The 22,801-nt window shown below is 44.2% G+C and overlaps 1 protein-coding gene across 3 annotated transcripts in view; it reads right to left on the bottom strand.

The window, feature by feature from the left end:
- Nucleotides 1-3,008: 3,008 nt before the first annotated feature.
- Nucleotides 3,009-22,801, bottom strand: part of LOC129327452 (protein Wiz-like) — an 83,666-nt gene continuing 63,873 nt past the window's right edge. Inside the window, exons 1-9 of one of the 3 annotated variants that reach the window (XM_054976105.1) lie at nucleotides 17,492-17,629; nucleotides 15,132-15,299; nucleotides 13,502-14,008; nucleotides 10,425-10,907; nucleotides 8,407-8,937; nucleotides 6,841-7,350; nucleotides 5,392-5,826; nucleotides 4,725-4,917; nucleotides 3,009-4,458 (exon numbers count right to left, since the gene is read on the bottom strand). In XM_054976105.1, coding sequence (XP_054832080.1) covers nucleotides 4,302-4,458; nucleotides 4,725-4,917; nucleotides 5,392-5,826; nucleotides 6,841-7,350; nucleotides 8,407-8,937; nucleotides 10,425-10,907; nucleotides 13,502-14,008; nucleotides 15,132-15,299; nucleotides 17,492-17,591 — 3,084 coding nt within the window. In that variant the 5' untranslated portion in view covers nucleotides 17,592-17,629 and the 3' untranslated portion in view covers nucleotides 3,009-4,301. Of the gene's footprint in view, nucleotides 4,459-4,724; nucleotides 4,918-5,391; nucleotides 5,827-6,840; nucleotides 7,351-8,406; nucleotides 8,938-10,424; nucleotides 10,908-13,501; nucleotides 14,009-15,131; nucleotides 15,300-16,515; nucleotides 16,563-17,491; nucleotides 17,630-22,801 lie in introns of those variants that run through there. The other 2 variants (XM_054976106.1, XM_054976104.1) reach the window with 2 other exon arrangements.

Genomic DNA, 22,801 nt, shown 5'->3' with positions numbered 1-22,801 from the left:
TTTGTTTCTCTTAAGGAGCTGCTTGATTAGGAGCCAATGCTATGGTCTTCTCTCTGGCTAAAATAAAACTTTTTCCTTTCCAATAATAAGAATTGTAATGATTTTCCATTGTCCTTTCAATATATGGTTATAGTATGTCTAGAATTGGAGGTTGGAGGTCTTTAATATGACAAAAATTATTGGGAAAAATCTTGGTCACCACTAGTTAAGGGGTGACTCCCCCATCCCTTTTCCTGCATTAGAATTCTGGGAGCCCTATCCATCATTAGTAACACTGAGCTGCCTTGAAATGAGAGAACCCTAGGAAAGTATATAGATTTGGGGGAGGGGGGGAATAATGAATTGTATCCTTGTAGAAGAATCAACTTCTTTGAACAAAGAAGCAGCTTGAGAACATGGCTATCCCGGGAGGAGGAAAAGAAGCACCTGTGAAATCTCAATAGGGTAGTGGTAAGATGGCACCCCCTCCCCCCAATAAGGAGGTATGCATGAAAATATCTGGCCCTTGTTTTGAGCCTGGAATTCCGAGTGGCAGTATCCAAGGTCTTTTAAAAATAGAAGCCCTGTTTCTGTGCTCCACCAAAAAAATCTGAGTTCCTTTTAGAAAAAAAGATAAGTATAAACAAATGAACAGGCAGTAACAGCCAAGTAAGGCTAACTTAAACTTCTAAGCAACAGCATAAGTGTTGCCCATTGAAGAACAGTTAATAATATCTCTTTGTAATAGAGATGGGTACAAAATGAACTACGGAACAAAATTCCGTATGGAACGGGTGGTTCGTAGTCAAAGAACCACGTGTTCCGTGGGACTGCGTTTTTCCGAACCAAACAAACTTTTCTTACCATTCCGTTGCCAGTTCGGACACTTTTGGCACCAAATGCTCCCTTGCCCTGGCAACAGTGGCAGTCTTTAGTTTGCCCCCAATCTGAGGCCTACAGGCTTGATTGGCAGCTGTCCCTGCCAACTAGAGAGCTCCCACTCTGGCCTATCCAGCCAGGAAAAGCAGGGGGGAGGGTTAGAATCTCCAAGACAATTGAGGAGATGGGCCTTCAGCAACCATAACAACACCAATCTCTTCCTTCCAAAACCATGTTAGGCAGGTTTTTCTGCCAACCAGCGTGCTCCTGTGTTGTTCAATCTCTTGGCTTTTTCCATAAATAGGGGAAGCCGTGTGATTCCTGGTTTCAGTTTCTCTAGAGTGGGAGAGGGAGGAGAGCTTGGTGGCTAGCTGTGGTGTTGGGATTGGAACTTGGATCTTTGGCCTGCACTTCTGGCTGCTGGAAAAGGGGCTGAAAAGCCTCTTTTCTCTTGCTTTCTCTTGCTTTTCTCTTGTTTTTCTTACTGACTGGGGAGGTGTTTGGGAAAAGGGTGCTTTTTTCCTTTCTTCCCCCCCCCAGGGCCAGATAGAGGGGGGTAGGGGGGGTAGTCTGCCTCCAGTGCCACCAGGGAGGGGGCGCCGGGAGCAGCTGGCAGCTGCCAGAGGGCGCAGGCAGCCTCATAGCCCCCCGCGCTGCCTTTCGCCTGCCCTGCAGGACAGGGGGTGGCTGGCTTGCCGTGCACCCCATCCTTCAGGGCAGGCAAAAGGCAGCGCAGGGGGCTGCAGGGCCGCCCGCACCATTCGCCTGCCCCACAGGATGGGGCAGCCAGCCGCCCCGTCCTGCAGGGCAGGCGAATGGCGCGGGTGGCCACGCTGCCTTTTGCCTGCCCTGCAGGGCAGGGGGTGCCTGGCAAGCTGGCCGCCCCGTCCTGCGGGGCAGGCGAAAGCAGCATGGGGGGCTGTGAGGTCGCCCGCGCCACTCGCCTGCAGGGAGGCGAATGGCGCAGGTGGCTTCCCAGCCCCGCACACTGCCGCCGTTCCGCCCTGCATGATGACCGAAGTGACGTCATCACACAGCGCGGGGAGCACATGCGCGCTGTATGCACGCGTGAGGTGGCCAGCCGAGGGTTGCCCCAGGCGCGGGCAACCCTAGATCTGACACTGCCCCCCCCCCATCTTAGTCTTAGCTTTTCACACACACACACAGACTTTGCTGGAGGCACCAGCTTTGGTGCTCTATAACTCGAAGATCCGCACTGCAATCTTCATGAAACTTGGAGGGTAGCTGGAGGAGAGCCTATTGAAAATTCCCTCCGAGTTTGGGCTCTCTGAGCATGAAGGGGGGTGTCCTGCCCCCCACCCCAAACCCCAAACCGGTTCAGAAATTGGGTGAGTTCATTAAGTTCGTGTTCCATGGAAATTAACGAACCACAAACTGAGCAGTTCGTGTGTTTTTTGTTCCATGCCCATCTCTGCTTTGTAATGATTGGGGTTTAGTATGCTACTGAAGAGTCTTGTAAGATTTGCTTGACAATCCTGTGTATAGGATTAAGTCCTGATTTGTGTAATGGAAAACCATTGCAGATTGTAACAGTGTAGTGAGGATATTTCTTCTAAGTACAGCATTCTGTGCTGGGAGATTTGCACATACCTTTTGTTATATGCCTGAATTGAAACCAAAGCTTAGAACACTGCTACCTTCGAATCCTGTGCAGCATATACCGATATTAGTTCTGTTTTATCCATCAACTTTCTTCTGTACTGTATGTTGTTGTGAAAAAACAATTTTGGTATATTGATTTTGATTATGTATTGTGCTGCTCAGCCTTCTTTGCAATGTTGTTCTGTGAGTGTGTGTGTGTGCGCGCGCGCGTCTCTCTGTCTGTCTGTCTGTCTAAAGGAGAACCTGAAAATCAGAATCAGAGGACAAGGTTGCACAGAGCAAAACAGAAGGCAAAATCTCTACAGGTGCAGCCTTCACAATCACACATGATTAGATGTGCTTTAAAAGGAAGCAATACAACTACTTTGAAGGCACAGTGGGTGACAGAGCGTTAGACTTCTTGAAAGAACAGCTTCCATATCACTAGTAAGGCTCTGGACTACCCTTCTATGGAAACTAGAACACATTTTCATTCTCTCCCACATTTATAGGGTATCAAAAAAGAACACAGGATTCTCCATTTTGTTTCCAGAACAGGTTTAATCTAATATACATATTCCTAGGTACAGTAATAACCAGAATATGCCCATTGAAAAAGTTAAAAGGTAATTTCCTTCCAGACTCTGCTCAGCCTGGGTTCCAAATAAAAATGAATGTTATTTCTACACAAAACTAGATTTTAAAAAGTTGAGGTTCTATGAAGAGAGAGAGAGGACAGCAACAGTGAGCAAGGATAGGAAAGCAGAAATTCTGGCAAGACCTACTGTTGCTGGTTTGGGAACTGCACCAAGTGCCTGCTAGAAAGGAGAAGCACAGAACTGCTGAGAAGTCCACAAAGACCATGTTGCTCTAAGCCCTTAAGGTACTCTTGGACAGGACTTGCTTATCCAGAGCTGGCCAGAAGGATACACCGTCCCTGATTTCAGGCAGAGGTCACATATAGCCTATCATTACTCATTCTGCAGCCCAAGTCTAAGCAATAGGGAAGAACCACACCTTTCTGCCAATACTTGATTACCATGACATGGCAGAAATGGGTTCTCTCCGACGTCCCACATGAAATGGAAAAGGATGATCAAATAACATCTGGAACTGAGGGAAAGGGAAAATGGATATGGGTCAAGGAATTCATGGTTTCCCCTTTAATGTAGGTGGGACGGTAATCCCCAGTACAAAGCTAGGGGACATGAACATGCACAACAGGATCCAACGGCTACAGAAACTAAAGACTTGTCACCTAAGGAGCCAAACATACATTAATTCTAGGGTCACACAGAATCAACAGCTTTCCCCACAGAGCAAAATGGCTCTGCTTCCACCCTCCCAACTTGCCTATGTTTGACCTCAAACAGATCTTCATGTTCACAATTTTCACTAGAACCTCATATTCACAAATCTCACCATGACATCTCCCACAACTTCGTCTGCAACAGAGCAAGTACATGCTTCCTCCTTGCAATGCGAGACAGTCTTTGGCGAAATTTGCATTCATTGGAAGGACTAGGAAATCCCCATTTTACCTTGTTCCACACCTTCCCTCCGTGCAGACAGAATGCACACAAGCAAACTCCAGCCTGGATTACCACTGCTGTCAGTAAGGAGCATCTCCACAAAAACAGCATGGTTTATTTAGTGCTCAAACTCTAGGATCCTTCCCCCTGCCCCAAGTCCAAGTAGGTCAGCAGAAACCTGGCCTACAGGGAAGCAGGGGAGCCCAGAAGTTAAATACTGCTTTATCCTCATTTGTTAACCATTGATTTTGTTCATTCAGAAAGGTAAGGGAGAAACCCTTGGAATGCAGGTGCTTCTTAAGAACTCTGCTACTGGGCCTCAGCTACAGGTGGTGCCACAGGCACATCAGTCCCACTTCGCAAAGCATCTGCCTTGGAGAAGTTGGTTTCCAAGATGTGGCGCTGAAGGTGCCGCACCCACTCTTCTTGGATGGAGAGGGGCCCTTGGAACTCCACTTCACAAAATCTGCAAAACAGAACACAATGTTAACTGGAGGCAATTTGGAGCATTACTCATGTCAAAGCAGACAGTGAAACTAAGCTCCCTAAAAGTACATATGAGAAGGGGAATTGAGGTTCTGTTCATCTCATGTCCTGCCCTTGAGAGCCTTGTAGCAAGAAGGGCTGTCGTCTAATGGGTCTGAGATTACATCAAGGATGGTATTAGCTACCAACACTACCCGCTATTCCAATTTCACTGCAGACAAGGGAATAGGAAAGATAGGGGAATACCTGCACTTCAGTGTGTAGATGTTACCCACAAACTTCACCAAGGAAGTCTGTGGTGGCCTAGGAACCAAGGATGGCACTGGTCTCACTCGGGGGGGTGGCTGGCGGACTTCTTCAGCCTTCTGTTGCATGTCGTTGGCTTCCTCTTCTCGAGGTGCAGGAGTCTCAAAAGGCTTGGCCTGCCTCCGTTCAAATTCTAAGGAACAGAAGGGAAATCTCTTTTCAGAACAGGATGGAGGGATGCAGCAAGCACACCGCAGTGGAAGATTTGGGGTGAAAAGCCATTTTTGAAAATTATATTTTTACTTACAACAAAGGCCAGGAGTGAAAAAAAAACCCACAACCTCAAAAAGCAGGTCTTAAAACCATGCCCCATTTTCTGAACAACTTTGTCTAAGCCACTGTAGAGAGTTATCACTGACTAGGAATGTCCCTCTATGGCTAAGATCTTAACATATTAATCTATTAAATAAGTTTGCTGGAACTCGCCAAATTGTTTGATTCTGCTGGCACAGCCAGTGGAAGATCAGATTTGTGCCTTCCTGATGGGCTCTCTGAGGCAGCTAGTGCCTCTTCTACAAACAGGCTTTCTCTGAGAGTCCAGAAAGCTTTGTGATGGGCCCTGTCCTCTACGTGAACCTGTGCTGGCAAATTGGGAGCAATGACTCACTGTTGATGTTATGTTGGTGATGCTCCTCCATCTTTACCAGCGATAGAGGCGAAGTGACTGCAGGTCTTTCGCTGCTTGTATCCACAGCTTTGCTGGGCTCGCTGGGCACCATCTCCCCACCTAGACTTCTGCTCAGCAGTGAAGGGCTGCCTGCCTGCAGGCTCAGGGGAGCTCTCTTCCCAGAGGCATCACTGTCACGTGCATGAGAGGCATTGCGAAACTTCTTGGTAAAGGGCCGCCCACCTTGGATGTAGCTGCGATATGCTCCAGCTTTCTGGGGGCGATGCTTGATCCACTCACTCAGAGTCTCAATTGGAGAGCCGTTCACACACCATTCAGTCACTCCAAACTGTCTGAGGTGGGCACGAGCATGGCTGGCTAGCGCCTTCCGGTTCTCAAAGTAGAGGCCACACAGTTCACAGCAGGCTTCACTGGCTGGGAACAGAAATGGCAAGCAGCTATACTAAGCAAAGTTCTCAGCAAAGTATTTAAACAGCAACTGTTCAAGAGTAGGGCACCACATTATTCATTCTGCGTCACTACTTCTAAAACAATTCTTTGAAACTGAGGTGGACAGTCTGGAAAAAAAACCACGGAACGTCTTGAAATGTTGCGTTCAACCCCCTTCATCCACAGCTCACAAGCCAAGTAAACAAAACCCCACAATCTTTCACACACATATAGGCTAGATGTCTATCTTCAATTAGTGTATCACTAACTGGTTGGAAGGCATGATTCCTGGATCTGCAATGATCAGGGCTGGCAACACCATTGAGGCAGTGAGGTGGGCACCGTGGGGGGCGCTGGAGGGGGCATGCCTGGCCCGCAGCTGCTGCAGCTGGCCAACTTTGCACCACCGCTACCACACCCCCCCAGATGGGCGCAGCAGCCACAGGCCAGGCACGGCAGGCGGCTGGGATGGCGTGCGAAGCGCAGGCAGCCTCCGTGCGCCGCCCCAGCGACCCACTGGCCAATGGGCCCGGCTTTGCTAAGTGATGACGTCATCACGTGGTGATGTCATCACGCAGTCTGGGGGCGCACACGCGTGCAGGAGGGTGGCCACAGGCGCCAGAGACCCTGGTGCCGGCGGTGGCAATGATAATGAAATAAATGATCAACCAGAGGCCATATGGAACTTAACAACACAAAGCAGGAGGAGGACAGTCAACATGTTAGCCAGTTGCTAGCTAAGCACACCCTCAGAGGAGTGTTGTTAAGGCCTGTATCAATCAAGATGTTGACCAGTATCAAAGGTCTTCTCTGAAGACTACAACACACTACTGGCTCTTTGAAGTCCCTATGCATACTGATGGATCTTCCATCCCACTTCATACCCACCTCTGGCACACTAGTAAGCTTAAGTTCCCAAGACAAGGTCCCACAACAGAATACTAAGGCAGCTTTCTAGATCCCAACCATATCCCTCCTCCCTCTAGGGGAGGCACTTACATGTATGAGTGGGCTTTTCATGCACATGCTTGGCTTTGAATGGCAACTCAGTCTGGATGTAGGTTTTCTGCTTCATTTCACTGGAGCCAGTCAGCCTCTCATCTGACAGCGGGCGCTTAGTGGAGAGTGATGCCAAGAAGCCCTCCTGTGACTTGAGTGGAGATAAGGAAATCTCCCGACCAAGGTTTGGTTTTCCTGTCCTCCCGCCCAGCGGGGACAAAGACATGGACTGCAGCATTTTCCCAGGGGACTTTGGAGCAGCTCCATCCTCCCCCATGGGCTTTGGAAGCTCAATGCTCATTGTGGTCGGCTCCTTCTTTATCAAGCACGGTTTGTTCTTTTTCTTTATAATTTCTCGGAGTGTATCAATGGGGGAGCCATTGACTGACCATTCAGTTACTCCCATCTGGCGCAAGTGAGATCTGGCATGGCTGGAAAGCCCCTTTCGGTTCTCAAAAAACTCACCACAAAACTCACAACGAATATCCCGCACAGGATCAGCACGAGAGGCTACAAGGGACAGATAAAAGAGCACAGAGACTGGCTCAAGAGCAAGAAATTAACAGCAAGCCAGGTACCTTTCAAAATACCCTTATTCACTTCAACATTTTCCAATGCAGACAAAATTATGAAGCATTTATTTCATTTAGATCTGACATAATGTCTTTTCTAAAACCTCCCATCTAGCGTCAGGGCTGAGTAGGTTTCTGAATCCGTATTTTCCATGTCTGCATTCTGTTCAACACTCCACTAGCTGAAGAACAACTGGGCACTTGAAGATGACTGCACCTAAATACTTGTGTTTATTTTGGCAACTAAGAAACTAGGGTTTCTTACTAGGAAGATGTCAAATACTTAAGATTTTGTTTCTGTCCATTTCACAAGCAACCAGTTTAGCAAAGTGACAAGGCCCCCATCTCTCAAGCACAGAATGGGTTGCACAAACACAAGACGATGTTAAAATGATACTCAGCTGACCTGACTACTAGCCACCAGGCATCACCTCTAGAAACATGAAATTTGGGGAGGACATTCCTTTCATGATGTAAATACCCAGTAAGAAGAGATTTTAAGAAATTTGCCCTCTAAGGTAAAAAGGGGTAAAATGTGTTTTCCCAAAGGGACACAGCTCCTCTGTGTGGCTGGCAGGCTGCTGCCAGCTTGTGCCCCCGCCCACTGCCAGCTTGGCCACTCTTCCCTGATTGAGCCAGCCTTTCAAGGTCATTTGCATATGCGGGCTGATTGGGGTTCACAACATTCCACACCTCATCCCACCCCCAGAGACAGTTGGAACACATTTGCATATATGTCCTGATTGGTCCTCACCCAGCACATTCTAAACAGTATTCAGTTGCTATTGGGAGTCATTGAATGTGTCCTGAGGTAAAATGCACCTCCCAGTGTTCCCCTAAAAGTTCACTAGTTAAATACCGTAGCAAAGCATGGGTGTCAAGCTAGTAACTGATAAAAATCCCATGGATCTGTCTCCCAGTTTCTCACTTGTTCACTTTTCATTTCTGCCTATCTCCAATTTTTATGTACAAAGATTTCATGACTAACACTTACAGAGATTGAGTGGGGACATCTCCTCTCGTGGTGACCAAGGTCTGTCTGATAGATGCGACTCGTTGTGAAGTCCCCCAGACATCATTTCCCTCTTGATTTCCATTCGCAAATGGTCTTGCTTCAGTTTCTTGTGCAAAGAGGGAGAGGGAAGCGCAGAGAAAATTTTTCTAGCAGTTGGGGGAGGGGAAGAGGTAGAAGACTGCCCCATAGGACTCCCTGGCTGATGTGCCTTTTTAGGGATGGCAGGCACATGACTCTCCCCTGGGCCACATGGTTCTAGAGAGCCTCCAAGAACAGATGGGGCAATGGGTTTCTGACCCTGTGATGGGGAGCCAGAGGTACTGGTCCGAGGCTGAGCCCGTCGTTTCAGGATTTCTCGGAGTGTGTCAATGGGGGAGCCATTCACATACCACTCAGTTACCCCCATCTGACGTAGATGTGACCTGGCATGGCTGGACAGCCCCTTCCGGTTCTCAAAATATTCACCACAGAACTCACACCTGATGTCTCGCACAGGTTCTGCTCCAGAGGCTGGGAAGGAAAAGATGACATTTAGTTTCAGTGCCCTACAGAAGGAACAGACACAGAACTGAACTCAACCTGGACACCAGCTAGATTGCTCCCCTGCAAGGCAGTATGAAGTAGGCACTTAACATAAGCATTTTACACAAGACAAAGCTGATCCCTCAACAACCTTGGCCAAAAGAAATAAACCACCAATAATTCTTATCAAGCATGAAAAATTGGGTGGATGTGGTCAAAGCAGGGGATGCTGGAAACATGGACAAGAGGCTGAGAAAGCAGGCATTGCCAAATGGCTGCTCTTAAGACATGATATTTTATCTTTGGCGATGAGGAAGAAGAGAATCTCTGAGATTGCTGCCACCCACCACCCACTCCCAATCCTGTTTATGAAGCAAGCAGTCCAGGTGTCTGCAAAGGAATCTGGCATGAAAACTAATCTTCTATTTAACAAATATCCTCAATAGCACTTTTCAAAACACAGAACAATACATCTGACTGAAGTGCATGTGCTGTCTAATAAACATCTAAATACTCAGACCTACAATGAGAAATACTGAATGCCTTTCCTGCAGAAGAATTCAATGGCTGGTTCATTCTCACTCTGAGGGTGGTCAGAAGGAATCTCACATCCCAGTGCATGGTTGGGGAAAGAACCAAAGACCAAGTGCTCTGTTTTTGCCATCCTAAGCCTGAGCCACGCAGCCTTCCATAGGTAACGCAGAACAGCCAGTGCACAAGGATAAAATACACTTGATACACGGTGCCAGTAACTTTAAACCACCTGTACCCAAACAAACCCTTCTATATATTCTCCCTGCATTGTGTGAGAGAAATGGCTGAAATCCCACCACTGAGAGCAACTGTTTCCTCCATCACTAGAATGAGATGTAGCCCCGGTGGGACAAGAGGGAATCTTCTTCCTGGCTCAATGACTGCTAGGACATTAAATGCCAAAGGAAAAAACACTTCTGAGCATTCTGCTGACATTGAATGAAGTCACTGAGTGCTCTAAAAATCTCAGCAATCAGAGTCCAACCAATGGCCCCAAAGGGTTCTGAATCAGCTTGTATACTCTCCTTTCAAATAGTACAGTCACAGTTCCCCCTTCATCAGCAAGCAAAGCAGCTTGGACTTCATTTGTCTTGTGATAGTCCTAATTATACAGCAGGTAAGCATAGAGCCTTGCTCCATCTGGAACAGGAAGATGTCTTTCCTTTGGAGCAAGGCAAAAACATAGAGTGAATCCCCAAACAGAGAAGGGATAATTTCAGCACACATAGAGGCCAGCTGGGAAAACTGCACCAGAATGTTCAGGAAAAAAGCTTGCAGGGAAAGGGCAATGGAGAGCATGTGGGCCAAAGAGCTTGCTTCCCCACCCTTTTGCTGCTTATCAGAAACTGGGGCAGGAAATGGATTTTAGGTGCACAGCTCCATGTCACATAAACAAGACTGGGAAGGGAAGGGGGGCAGGACCCAGCGCTGATAGAACCTACAGAGATTGAGTGGAGCCATCTCAGCATCTGATGCCCAGTACGCGCTGGAAGAAAGACCCTGTTTCCTTTGCAGAGAGGCCACAGCTGTCAGTCTGTGGCCATGTGGCTTCAGTTTCTTGGATGGTGGAGGGGTGTGAGGTGAGAGTACAGATGGCTGTTTGCCCAAAGACTTTGGTGAATGTGCTTGTTTCATGCCTGTGGCAGGCGCTGCTGTAGCGGTGATCTTTGGGCTGGGTCCATCAGAACTCCCAGTCTCCCCTAACGATTCTCTCTCACTAGGGAGGAGAGAAGAAAGACGGCCTTTGAAGTCTTCACTTTTGATGAGATCATTTAAAACATCAATAGGAGATCCTTTAGCATCTGGATCGCTCACTCCCAGGTGTCTCAGGTGGGCTCTAGCGTGACTTGACAGCCCTTTTCTGGTTTCAAACCAGGCACCACATAACTGGCAGTCAATTTCTCTGCCCGAGTCACTATCTACAGCTGCGGAAAGAAAACACATTGATCACAATCGTCTCAAGCACCTGTTACAACTTGAAAAGGACTTTGTTGGATCCATTATTCCACAAATGGCATGATACAATGGCTTCTCAAGAGAATTTAACAAGGAGGCCCAAACAGATGGTGAGTTATTCCATATATATCACTGCTACTGTCTTAGCAATTGAGCAAAAAATTCATATGGAAGACCTGAAATTAAATCAGATTCCCTATACACTAGCTCAGGTCAAGTTTTCAAACATTCTTGCTTCTGAAAACATGACACTGAAGCCCTTTCCACTTCAGCTTAAACTAGCAGACATTTTTAATGGCAACTTCAAACACTAGCTGTTCAGAATAAGATGGCACTTTTCCTAAATTCAATAGTTTCCAACTAATAACTGATGAATTCTTGCCTGAAAAGCAAGATTCCAGAACAGAGTTGTTTCTTTTTTTAAAAAAGAACAGAAACTCCTACTTTGAGGCACAATGCATATGAGGGGCTTTCCCCGCAAGCATTCCACACCTCCAGACTGAAGAATCTCATTTAAACAGTCATCCATGACAGTGGCACAGACCTCAATAGAATACTTTCTAAAACATTACAGTTCTCCATTCCTGCAAGCTCCTAGAAATATCTTTGATCCAGAATTAAACATTTAATTTCAAAATAGATTACAAAGGGTCCTGCAGTTCTTCAGTGCTACACATCCTACAATCTATTAACTTACTATGCGATCCATTAACAAGAACTGAGTTGACAGCAAGATTGACTGCTGTTGTTACTGAATGTGTGTAGAACTGTTACTTAAAGAGCTTATTTAGTTCATGCAGATTTATGCCAAAAGTTCAAAGTATCCATGAATATTAAAAGAAGCAATGTAAGACCTAGAAGGGACAAGATGTTTTTTTGTAAACTTCCACTTGGATACATGACTGGTTAAATGGAACACAGCTTAACACAGCTCTCCCAGCAGTCTCTCGAATGTGAAGTGCAAATATACATGCCGGAAGTAAAAAGGAACAGATAGGGATGGACTGCAGCTCAAAATGGAAGCAGCTGTACAAAGACTCTTTTTCCCCAGCAGCAATTTTCAGTTGCATAATCAAGACAGAACAACAGATCTGAGGACTCCAGTGTTCAGTTTTAACTACACTTCTGCACTATAACAAGAGTCACTTGCCCCTAATAACTTAAGGGTTCTAACAGCAGCAAACAGGTTTGTTGAAAAATTAAAGATACCCAGATGAAACAAGGATTCATTGTTAAAGGTAGATCTCTCAGAATGTACACTGACAATATAGCAGTCATACTGTAGACTTGGCTGCTGGAAGGACAATAAAATCTTATATGTAAGATGGCCTTGGCACTCTCAGATAAGCCTAACCTGATTGGCCCACCAAAAGGTTCCCCTCTGCTCCTGCCCAGCCTCTAAAAGACACATATGCCCCTGACTAGTCACAGCAATAATAAAAAATCACTGCTCTCTCACCAGCAACATCTGCAAAGAAGCTCTGAATCATTATTATAGGCATGGTTTCCCTGCAGTGCAAAAAGAAAAACTGCACAAAACCAATACAAGTGGTACTGAGTAACTCATGCTGTTTCTGGCAGCTTTTCATAGAAAACATTTCCATCACCAACACTACTGAAGAGACCTATCCCTGAATACTAGAGTCCCCAGGAAGCATGCCTATGCTAATTTTCAAGCATCACCTTTTCAAGCAAATAATGAATCACCAGCATTAGCAGCAAATCCATCCAATCTTACCGTTGGCCCTGATAAGGAGGGCACATGAATAACATTCAGGCTTGCTGTGCAGAAGGTCAAAAACAGTGTGGCTTAAAAGCAGTAGAAATTGCCTCCAGGTGGGAAATCTGTGGTACTAACAGCACTACACTCCTCACTCATTGTTCTGAGATAGACTTTTGTTTTTAACTGAATATCTATAATCAGGATCTTAACAGAGTACCTTGGCCTTTTCTTCAGGTGAGTAGCTTTGCTCAGGGCTTGGGCAGGAAGCAGATGGTGTTTACTGCTGCTGTCCCTCTGAGAATGACTTAATAATAAAGACCCCCAAGCACAAATTGAAAGGACATATGGGAAAGCTTTGTGGCATGTACACAGAGTAATATAAACAGGACTGCCCCTCCCAGAAGCAAATTGGGAAAGGAACCTGTTGAGTTAGAGGGAAGGGCCTCCTTTGGAAAGAACACCCTGGTAGGCAGGTATGTAGCAATACCATATAAGCAGCTCTCGTTGTACAAATCTGAGAGGGAGTACCCTCAGACTAACAGCAAAGAACCAATATTCATCTAAAAGCAATAACTCTAGAAATCAGAAAGGAACATTTTGCAGATTGACACATTCAATTTACCTCCCAGGCCCTTTCTTTTCTGCTGTGTACACAAGAGATAATATGTGTGATTGCAGCAGCTTCTGCAGCCAATGGATGTCAAACGTGTCTGGTGGGGGAGGGCAGGTGGGGAGGGCCTCAACTGGTTCACACCCACAGGGTAATGCCACACACAAAAGCTCTCTGCCAACTCTCCAGTGTTACGCACAGCAAGAAGCATCAGCATCAAATAGACTCACTTAGATTTAAGGGGCCTTCTTCCTCCGGTTGTGGCCACTGTGCGTTAGGAGAGCTCTGCAGGGGGCTCAGCGGTAGCTTAGGGCTCTTGTCTTCAGGGTTCTTTGGTGGAGGAGAACCAGGCAGAGCAGGTGTCACTTTCTTGAGTATGGGAGATCCTGGCTGGGCAACATTCTTGGAGCTGAAACCTGGAGGGGATTTGATTGCTTTGTTTACAGGAGGCTCTTGAGGCCGTTCTGTAGCTTTAGAGGGGGGCAACAGTGTTGGCCGTGAGGACCCTGCAGTCCCTTCTTTGGGAGAAGCAGATTTTTTGCTAAGACTTGGAGAGACGGGGCCGCTGTCCTGTTTGCCCTTCTGTTTCATCAGTTCATACAGTAAGTCGATGGGGGCTCCGCTGCTTTCGGACTCAGCCACACCAAGCTGACGCAAGTGAGAACGAGCATGGCTGGACAGGCCCTTGCGAGTTTCAAAGCAGGCGCCACAGACCTCGCACGTCGTGAGGTTTGGTGCTGGAAAGAGGAGAGTGACTTATTGAGACAAGGTTAAGCTTAACCTCACACTCTCTTTGCTACTTGTCAGCAGACCACCTGTGCACACTGCAGTCTTGAGTTTGAGTCCCTCTTCATAAGTCAGTCTCTCAGATATCACAAACCCCAGTTTGGCCAAACACATTGGCACCAGCAATCTATTTTGTGATGAATGAATTTAGTAAGTAATGGTATTTTTTGGGTGACAAGGCTCCCTCTGAAAAATTCATTTGCAAAACTTAATCACTATGTCCACATGCAACCACTGCTTTGATCTATGTGGGCTTAGCTGACACATCAAATTAGTCCCAGATGCTTCATGCACCATATCAAGTACCCCTTAGTCTCCCACTGACACACAGCTGTAATTCTTATTTTGAACACCTTTCAATCATTATGAACTACTTAATACTGTTACCCAAGTACAGCCAAGAATGGTTAAGTGTACTGGTAATGACTTGCTTCTTGTAATTATCCTAAAGCTGAACTCATATGTGCAAACCTTTTCTCCACTTCAGGAACAAATACAACCAACTCAGAAAATTAGAAGCTTCTTCGGAATGAAGATAAATTGCAACAACGGAGCTTCACTGTGCAGTTTACAAGATGGAAAACCCCTCCACCGATGGAGCGTTAATCAGACAGGCTGTGATTCAATGCTGTTGTTCATCAATGTACTTTGTATAAGTTATTGAATGATTTTTTAAAATGAACAATCCTATGGGGAAAAATGTAGAGTTGTACTGCTACTTCTTCAACAATACACACAAGATATCAAGAAGGCAATGCATTTACTGGCCAAACTCCATTTTTATAGCAAGAATGCAAGTTCTTGATGTGTATAGTTTCTTCCGCAATCTGTTTAACGTGAACAGCAATTTTGTTAGTCCTGAAAGTTGAGCATTCTTTCACTAACACAAAGAAGCAAACTAAATGCCGTTACAATAGTTTTCCTTTCTAAAACAGTTTGTAAGAGAAGGGTTTAGATCAACATTGTAAGCCAGATGAGAAAGGAACTCTTATTGTTGCAGATATCATGCACAATACTCCACAGAAACCACCACCACCACCACCACAACAACAACAACAACAACAAGAGACTCACTTTTAGAATCCTGGGAGTCTGCCTTGTTGCTGGAAGGCTCTGGAGACAGGGAGTTCCCTAGTCTGTTTGGAATTTGGTCTAATGATCCAGCTAGAGAACTCTTCTTCTGAAGTGTTGGTGATCCCATTTCTGCTGTAACCATATCATCTTCCTCTTCAGATGCCATGACTATCAAAGAAAGAAGGGAGTATGGAGCTTGAGCTGGAAACTGCATAGCTAACAATATTAGATAGTTAATCCATGCCATACACAAATACCTTACAAATTATTCACCTGCCTCATAAGTGCCACTTAATGTAACAAAAATATTGTGAAATTTACTCAAAAATGTGAAATAAATGTTACTGAAGATATTGCAACAACTGAGCCTTTACTATTGCTTAAGCATAAAAATGTGTGGAACCATTGAGCAATAAAGAAAATATCCACTACAAGTTTAAATAAATAATAATCAGAAACTGTGTCATGAAAACACCAAAGCCTAAGAAACTGAGAGCCAGTTTGGTGTAGTGGTAAAGAGCACAGGACTCTAATCTGGAGAACCGGGTTTGATTCCCCACTCCTCCACTTGAAGCCAGCTGGGTGACCTTGGGCTAGTCACAGTTTCTAGGAGCTCTCTCAGCCCCACCCACCTCACAGGGCGATTACTGTTGAGGGGATAATAACAACATACTTTGTAAACCGCTCTGAGTGGGCGTTAAGTTTATATACTGAAGTTTATATCCTGAAGGGCAGTATATAAATCGAATGTTATTATTATGTTATTATTGATATGCATAACTACCATTAGCAGAAACAGTAAAAATATGTAGGAAGATACACGACACTAAAAATTACCATACTGGTTATGAGACCAGATTTTAGTGCTAGAAGACACAAAGATGCCATCTGTCTTCCTGGAGAAGAGGCCATCAAAAATTGTTATAGGACTATTAAATGAACTAAAGCGATTCCTTAAAAGGAAAAAAAATAAACAAAATAATAACTGATTCCATCATTTAGTTAATCTAATAAAGATGCTATATTTCAACTTGTATTCAGCAGATTATTACTTTCTATTCTGATTCCTTACAACACAAAATATCATGCTCAGTGGCATTTGTAGTACAGTTATGTACACAAAAACACAGTGAAGATACAGAGGGGAAAGTATACTGATGTGTACTCTTCATAGGAGCAGCAATTACAAAAAAATACATCATGGATGTCAGTGTTTTTACTATAGTGCAGCAACAGAGGAAACAACTTGACTAGAGCATAAAGTGGCAAAATGTTGTGCAAAACTGTTTCCAACAAGAAACCAAGCAGTGGCTTGTCAGCTACAAGCCACAGAAAGATAAAGCAAGAGTAGCAATATGCAGAGCCCAATCCTATGCACACTTACCTGACAGTAACTCCCACTGCACACAGTGGGATTTACTTTAATGGAAATATATGCAAGATCAGTCTGCGAATATGACATGACATGGGTGCCAGTAACAGCCTAAATAGAGAATCTTCATTTAAATATGAATAAATACAATTCATTCTGTTTTAATTGAAAAATTCATACTAATAATATCTAAGATCGTTACGTACATGGAGGAAAATAAATACCACTCTTGAAAATACCGTAACTATATTTAATGGTTACAAAGGTAATAAAATGTAACAGGAAGCTAGGCAATGGTAAAGTCCCCATGCTGTCTACCACTGGGGAATTCAGGCAAGACTACAACCATCTCAAGGATAACCAAGCAAACACTGCAATAACACACGCTTCTTGCAGTCCACTTTAATGTTAGAGCACTGGCAAAGTTTATTGATATTTTTCGCACGGTTATTTGTCATGTTTTGGGCTTTAAAGTAGATCACAATCAATAACTAGAAATTTTTTACACTTCAGAAACCTGCTTTTAAAGACTAACTGTGCTGTTTGGAAGCAGCGCGATTAGAAAGACGGCAGAGCCCAGAACCGTGTTTCAACACGAATCAGTTTTCACAACTGCCAAATCAACTAACTGCTTGCGCTACGAGAAACAGCGGAGAGGCGCTGGCCAGGCACTCCGGGTGCTGCACGGCTTCAAAGGGGACTAAAGTGATGCTGCCCAGTGCGGGAGCTATTTGGGAAGCTACTCGGCTATGGCGGTGACAGAAAAGGTGCAGTGACCTATGCTCAAGGGATCGCAGAGAAAGAGGGCGCCGCTTCCTGTCATTCAACCCAATCCCTCCCCACTGCCAGAAAAGCAAAGGCGCCGCGCTCTCTTAAAAGAGTAGCTCGGCTTGCCCCGAGGGTCAGGAGGGAAACTCGGGAAGGGGAAGCAGCACTCCGCCATGCTCTTCAGGGCGCGTCTTCTCTGGCCCCCCTGCCAGGCTCTTACCGGCCTCGGGCGGCGCCCCTGCCCCCGCCTCGTCGTCTCGAGGCCGCGGCGCTGCCACCGCTTTTGTCGCTTTGGGCTGCGAGGGGGTGGAGGCCGCCATCTTGGGTCCGGCACATGCGGGGCAGCAGTCAGGAGGGATGGCGGAGCGTCGAAACTCCAGCTGAGCCTGATCAGGTGAAGCAGTCGAGCGCCGAGTCAACCCAGTGAAGCCACCCCCGGCCGAACTAGGGGAAATCTACAGGCCCGGAGCGACTCAGGAGAGACCGAAACCACCCAGGCACATCTCCAGACAGAACAACTCCATCACCGAATTACCGCTCAACTGCGCGCCCGCTTCGCAGAGCCACTCAGCTTAATACTCCAGCAGACCAGAGCAAAAGAGTGCCTAACTCTCCAGAACACAGCCTGAGGCCTGCAGTATGGAGGAATCTGGGCAAAGGAAAGCAAGAGGAAGAGAGAGAGAGAGAAACCGGCCGCTTTAGCTGAAGGGAGGATGGAAAAGCAGCCTGAGATTTCTAGGTACCCTTAGAATGCTAGAATAATAACTAGTATCCTGTTTTCAACTGCCATCAGTCCAATCACCTTTATGACAAAGGAACTGTCCAAAACTGATAGTCTAACCATACGTATGTCTATGATCAGTCATTACAAACAAGAAACCTATCATATATAACTTTCTACATTTTTGTTTTTGCATTTAGCATTTTTGCATTTAGCATTTAGAATTTAGCATTTTTTCTCTTTTAGGCTCCACATTTTAAATACTTATTTTTGTATCTACAAAAACAGGTAAACATTCACAGTTTCTGGCCCCAAATTGCAAAATTATTCAAGTGCATTGGAATGGAAAACATATTTGAAGTTGCCATATATTACAAAATATAGATTATACAAATAGTAATTTCCATTCTCTGCAGATGCTAGTCAAGCTAGTAGATTAAACTGTCAATATATTTTAGCATCTGTCAGAGGTACACACAAGTTGTGGCTTACTAAAAGGCTGTTTTTCATCATGGGAAATAAGAAACTGCAAGTGGGTATTAAAATGCAAATAAATCCATGACGGAGACACTTCTCTATAAAACCCCACTCAAAATAAGGATTTTTGGTACATACTGTGACCCCCTTCCTATACTGAGCAGGTAAAAAAGCCTGAGAAGAGTCTGTCAACTGCACCCTGATTTAAGATTTCCTGCATCAATCATACCTAATAAAATTAAAAAGCCGTGTCCGTCTTTTCATATTAAAGTTAAGAAATATGTGTCAATTTTAATAAAATAAAAATATGTTCAGCAACACCTAAAAGACAGCCACCTTCCCATACGCTTGAAGTCAATGACTAAAGCATTTCATTTCTGCGCTATCCTTCACTTTCAAATGCTCTAGGATTTCCTGCCTCAGCACTCCTTTCCAAGTTTCGTGTTCCCATATTTGCTTTTCCCTTCCCTATAATTCCATATATTTTTTCACCTCTTAAAGATGCCTGAGGACTGCACCTATGTTAAATAAAAGAAAGTATTTGAGCCTGCAGGTAGTACTTGTCTCTCTCACCAGCACTGGGTGAACAAGGAGCAACTGAGTTGAGAAACTTTAGGAAGGGGACATCTTTGTCCTAGCCTTCAAAATCCAGGTAATTGGCACCGTTATTGCATTCTTACCAAAAAATATGAGCCATCTTTACTTAAAGTGATTCACTGCAGAGATTTCCAGAATCAAGCCATGCCAGCAATGCAGGGGTTCTAATGACCATTCTAACTGAAACTGTGCATAAAAGTAGATGACAGATGTCTTTATTTATGGCAATCTATGTTTGAAGTCTCCATCTAAGAGATCTTTGATCAGAATACTGAAGTTCAGCATTAGTATTCTGAGAGCCAAGAAGCTCAGAAAACTGTTCAAGTGGTTTTTCCCTTAAGCACTTGATAGCTATTACATGATCTCACCCCTTCGAACAGGCCCCTGCTAAAACTTCAAACCCCTCACCAAGATAGGTGTCTGACAGTGCCATCCTAAGCACAGTTTACACCCTTCTACGTCCTCTGGCTTCAATGGACTTAGAATGGTGTAACTCTGCTTAGGATGCGGCTGTGGGTCTCCAGGTATGTAGGCAGCAAGCAAATATTTAACAGACAGTCCCCCAAAAACATTCTTAAAGGAATGTGGAGCATAGGAATGAAATTCTATTGCCGATGGCTTCCTCCACAGCCTACTGCTTGGCAAAAATTACAGAAACAGATAGGGACAGAATAAAATCAATTCGTGTTTCTGCCCGTAGAAAAGCATGAGGAAGAGGGCTGGCAATAGTCATAAAATCCTCTGTTTCATCAAAGGTACAGAATTAACCTCCTTGCCCCTATGAGCAATTAACTTACAAAAAAGAACCAATACGCCTTGTTAAAAGATTAAAATTCATTTCTATTGATAAGAAGAACCTCAATAAAACATTTTAAAGGGTTGAGTGGAGCTGAAATCATTAACTGACTGATCAAAGATCTGTACTGTGAGAACAAGATAAATCAGTGGAAGAGAAAATTATAATTGGTTGAACCACAGGTTAACAACATTAATTTTTTTCAGCCAGGAAGTAAAGATGACAATACTTAACAATAATATGTTAAGTATTTCAGGCCTAGTGACTTTAGTAGTGGTATTCAAGCCAGAAACTTTGGTTCGTCCCAAAGCATGATGGGATGAGTCTTGGCTGATTCCCTCCCTGTGTCCTTTCTTTCACCTACATTATAATGGCATTGCAGACTCTGCATGTTAGCTAGTTTTAGTGAGAGATGAAGACATTGTGGATAACCAGATAAACGGGGTTTCTAGGGATCTCCTCACTTAAAACAAATTTTCTTCATTAAAACTGTACATTCTTTAATCTTTCCTTAAAGGTCTAAAACTGTACTGAAATGAAATCCAGCCTTCAAGTCAGGGTTGAGTTGTGGTGACCCCTGGTGGGCTTTTCATGGCAAGAGACTAACAGAGGTGGTTTGCCATTGCCTGTCTCTGCAACCTTGGTCTTCGTTGCAGGTCTCCCATCCAATTAGTAACCAAGGCTGACCCTGCTTAGCTTCTGAGATCTGATGAGATCAGGCTCTCCTGGCCTAAGGTTTAAGATGTACACACATTTTCATAACTGATTAAACAGGTCAAAGACATAATTGTGTTTATTTGAGAACTAAACGTTCTTTAATCATTTAAGTAATACTATTTTTCGCCCAGATAATTTACCAAAGTTCTTTATTTTCAATGACTCAGAGGTTGGATCAACACATATATTTTGTAAGAAAAATTAAAATACTGATCTCAAATTTCCAGGATTTCTCACTTAATAAACATGTACCAGGATTTAAATAATTAACTGAACAAACCCCAAAAGGAGATTGTATAAAAATTACAGCAGTGGCATCCTAAGCAAAGTTACATCTTCCCAAGTCCAGTGAAGTCAGCGGATTAGAAGAGTTGCTCTGCTTAGGATGGCACCACTGCCAGCAGTGTAGTCCACTAACTCTAATTTATTGAAAAAAGTCACCATTTGCTTGTTGTTCAGTTGGTAGACCTAGATAATGAAAATGCTGAAATGTCTATATTTAAACTACAGATAAACGAAACAGTGTAAAGGCTAACGGAGCTCTACACACAAACATAGCAAGGAGATTTTAAGGATTTTCCATATTGCTTTTTCTACTTTCACCCAGCCACTGGTTTCAGATAAACTCAACTTGCATTTTGAATGCAGTTTTTCTTTCTAAGTGTTCATTTACTACTTCCCCCCCAAAGACAATGTCCTTGTATTTTGAATGCAATTTAGAAACACCACAAAAGAAAAGGTAAATATGTTCGCTAATAGCATCAAATATCTCTCAAGAGAGAAAAAGACAAAATATGTTCCCCCTTAGCAACAATAGGTTCCCATTTTATTTGTGTACTATTAAAAAATTCCTTTCCAAAAATTCTGTAAATACGATTTTGTCTTGTGCAGTTAGCCATGCTAAGGAAGCTTCTGCGTAGGCTGTTTGCCTACAGGGCTGTAGAAATAACAGTGCTTGATGCTCTCATATGCCTCATATGCTCTTAGAGGGTCAAATTCCATACCAGCACCTAACACAGAAACCTGAAGCACAGGAAGATCCTGTAAATGGGCAATCTCAGCACCTGAGTGATAGTTTTTTAATTCTGATTGCATTTAACGTTTGTCTCAGAGCAGAAATACATGGTACAAGAGACCAGGAGCTGCTGCCTTCTTCAGCCATGTGTCTCTCTCTTCCTCATAATGTATACTTTAACACAACAAGCTATGCAAAATCTCATAATTGGCTGTTAGGAGCAGGGTAATAAATAATGCAATCATGTGTAGCGTTTAACTAGATGGAAGAGAGAGAACACAAACACAAAGTGGCAACTCCATGCATCTCAAAGCCTAGTTCCATCTTGAAAGTAAACCTTTGATTTCTACTAGAGGAAACGCTGGTTGGTACCTGCTAATTATATGTTAATTTTAAAATGGGAACTACAGTCATGCTTATTATTTTGGCTGGATGACAGAAGTTTGGATAACTTGTGATAATGAAGAATTTGAAGAGCGAAGATCTGACACTACTTTTTACAAAGCCAAGCAGCCAGGGTGTTCACTGCTCTTACGTGAACACCTTACCACCCTTTCCAATCTTCATGAATTGAACTGGAGCGATAAGGAATGTCAGCTACTGGATTGGGCACAATCCTCTTTTGGTTGGTTGGATGGATACTCTTACCTGCAGAAGTGTATTTTGATAAAACCCATCCATTTCTGAAAATCATCCCAACTGTGAACATTGAGGAGCTCAAATGCAGCATTCAGAACATTCCCAGATATTGCTCAAAATCAGTAAAATTTATATTTATGCCTCAGCTTTCACAATCTGCAGATCCGTACACTATCATCTAAATCAACACCCATGCATTATTGTGATTTGGGTACAACTGTTCTGCCCACCTTTGAGATGTATGCTCACATTTACATCCCAGCACAATGGCTTTGCAAGTCAATGCCATTCTCAGCAGATACCCAACACAATTACTGCACTGAGCATGGCTTCAACTTCAGTTAATTGACAATTCTTCAAAACCTTGTAAAAGTAGTTACCTATAAAAGATGTTCATCACCAAGCAGCAGTATATAGAGCTTGCATCCATATCATATTTGTAATTTTATAGACACTCTATTTATCCATTATGTGTTCCTTAGTAATCAGTGCAGTCAGAATAACTAGTTTCTTCAGTACTGGCTTACCACACATTTGATTTGGTTTAGCATGCAGCTAGCTTGCAGCA

This window comes from Eublepharis macularius, chromosome 4, assembly GCF_028583425.1.
Source record: "Eublepharis macularius isolate TG4126 chromosome 4, MPM_Emac_v1.0, whole genome shotgun sequence".
In the NCBI taxonomy this organism is placed as follows: Eukaryota; Metazoa; Chordata; class Lepidosauria; order Squamata; family Eublepharidae; genus Eublepharis; species Eublepharis macularius.
The sequence above is the reverse complement of the archived record's forward strand: the minus strand, read 5'-3'. Positions and strand labels throughout refer to the sequence as shown.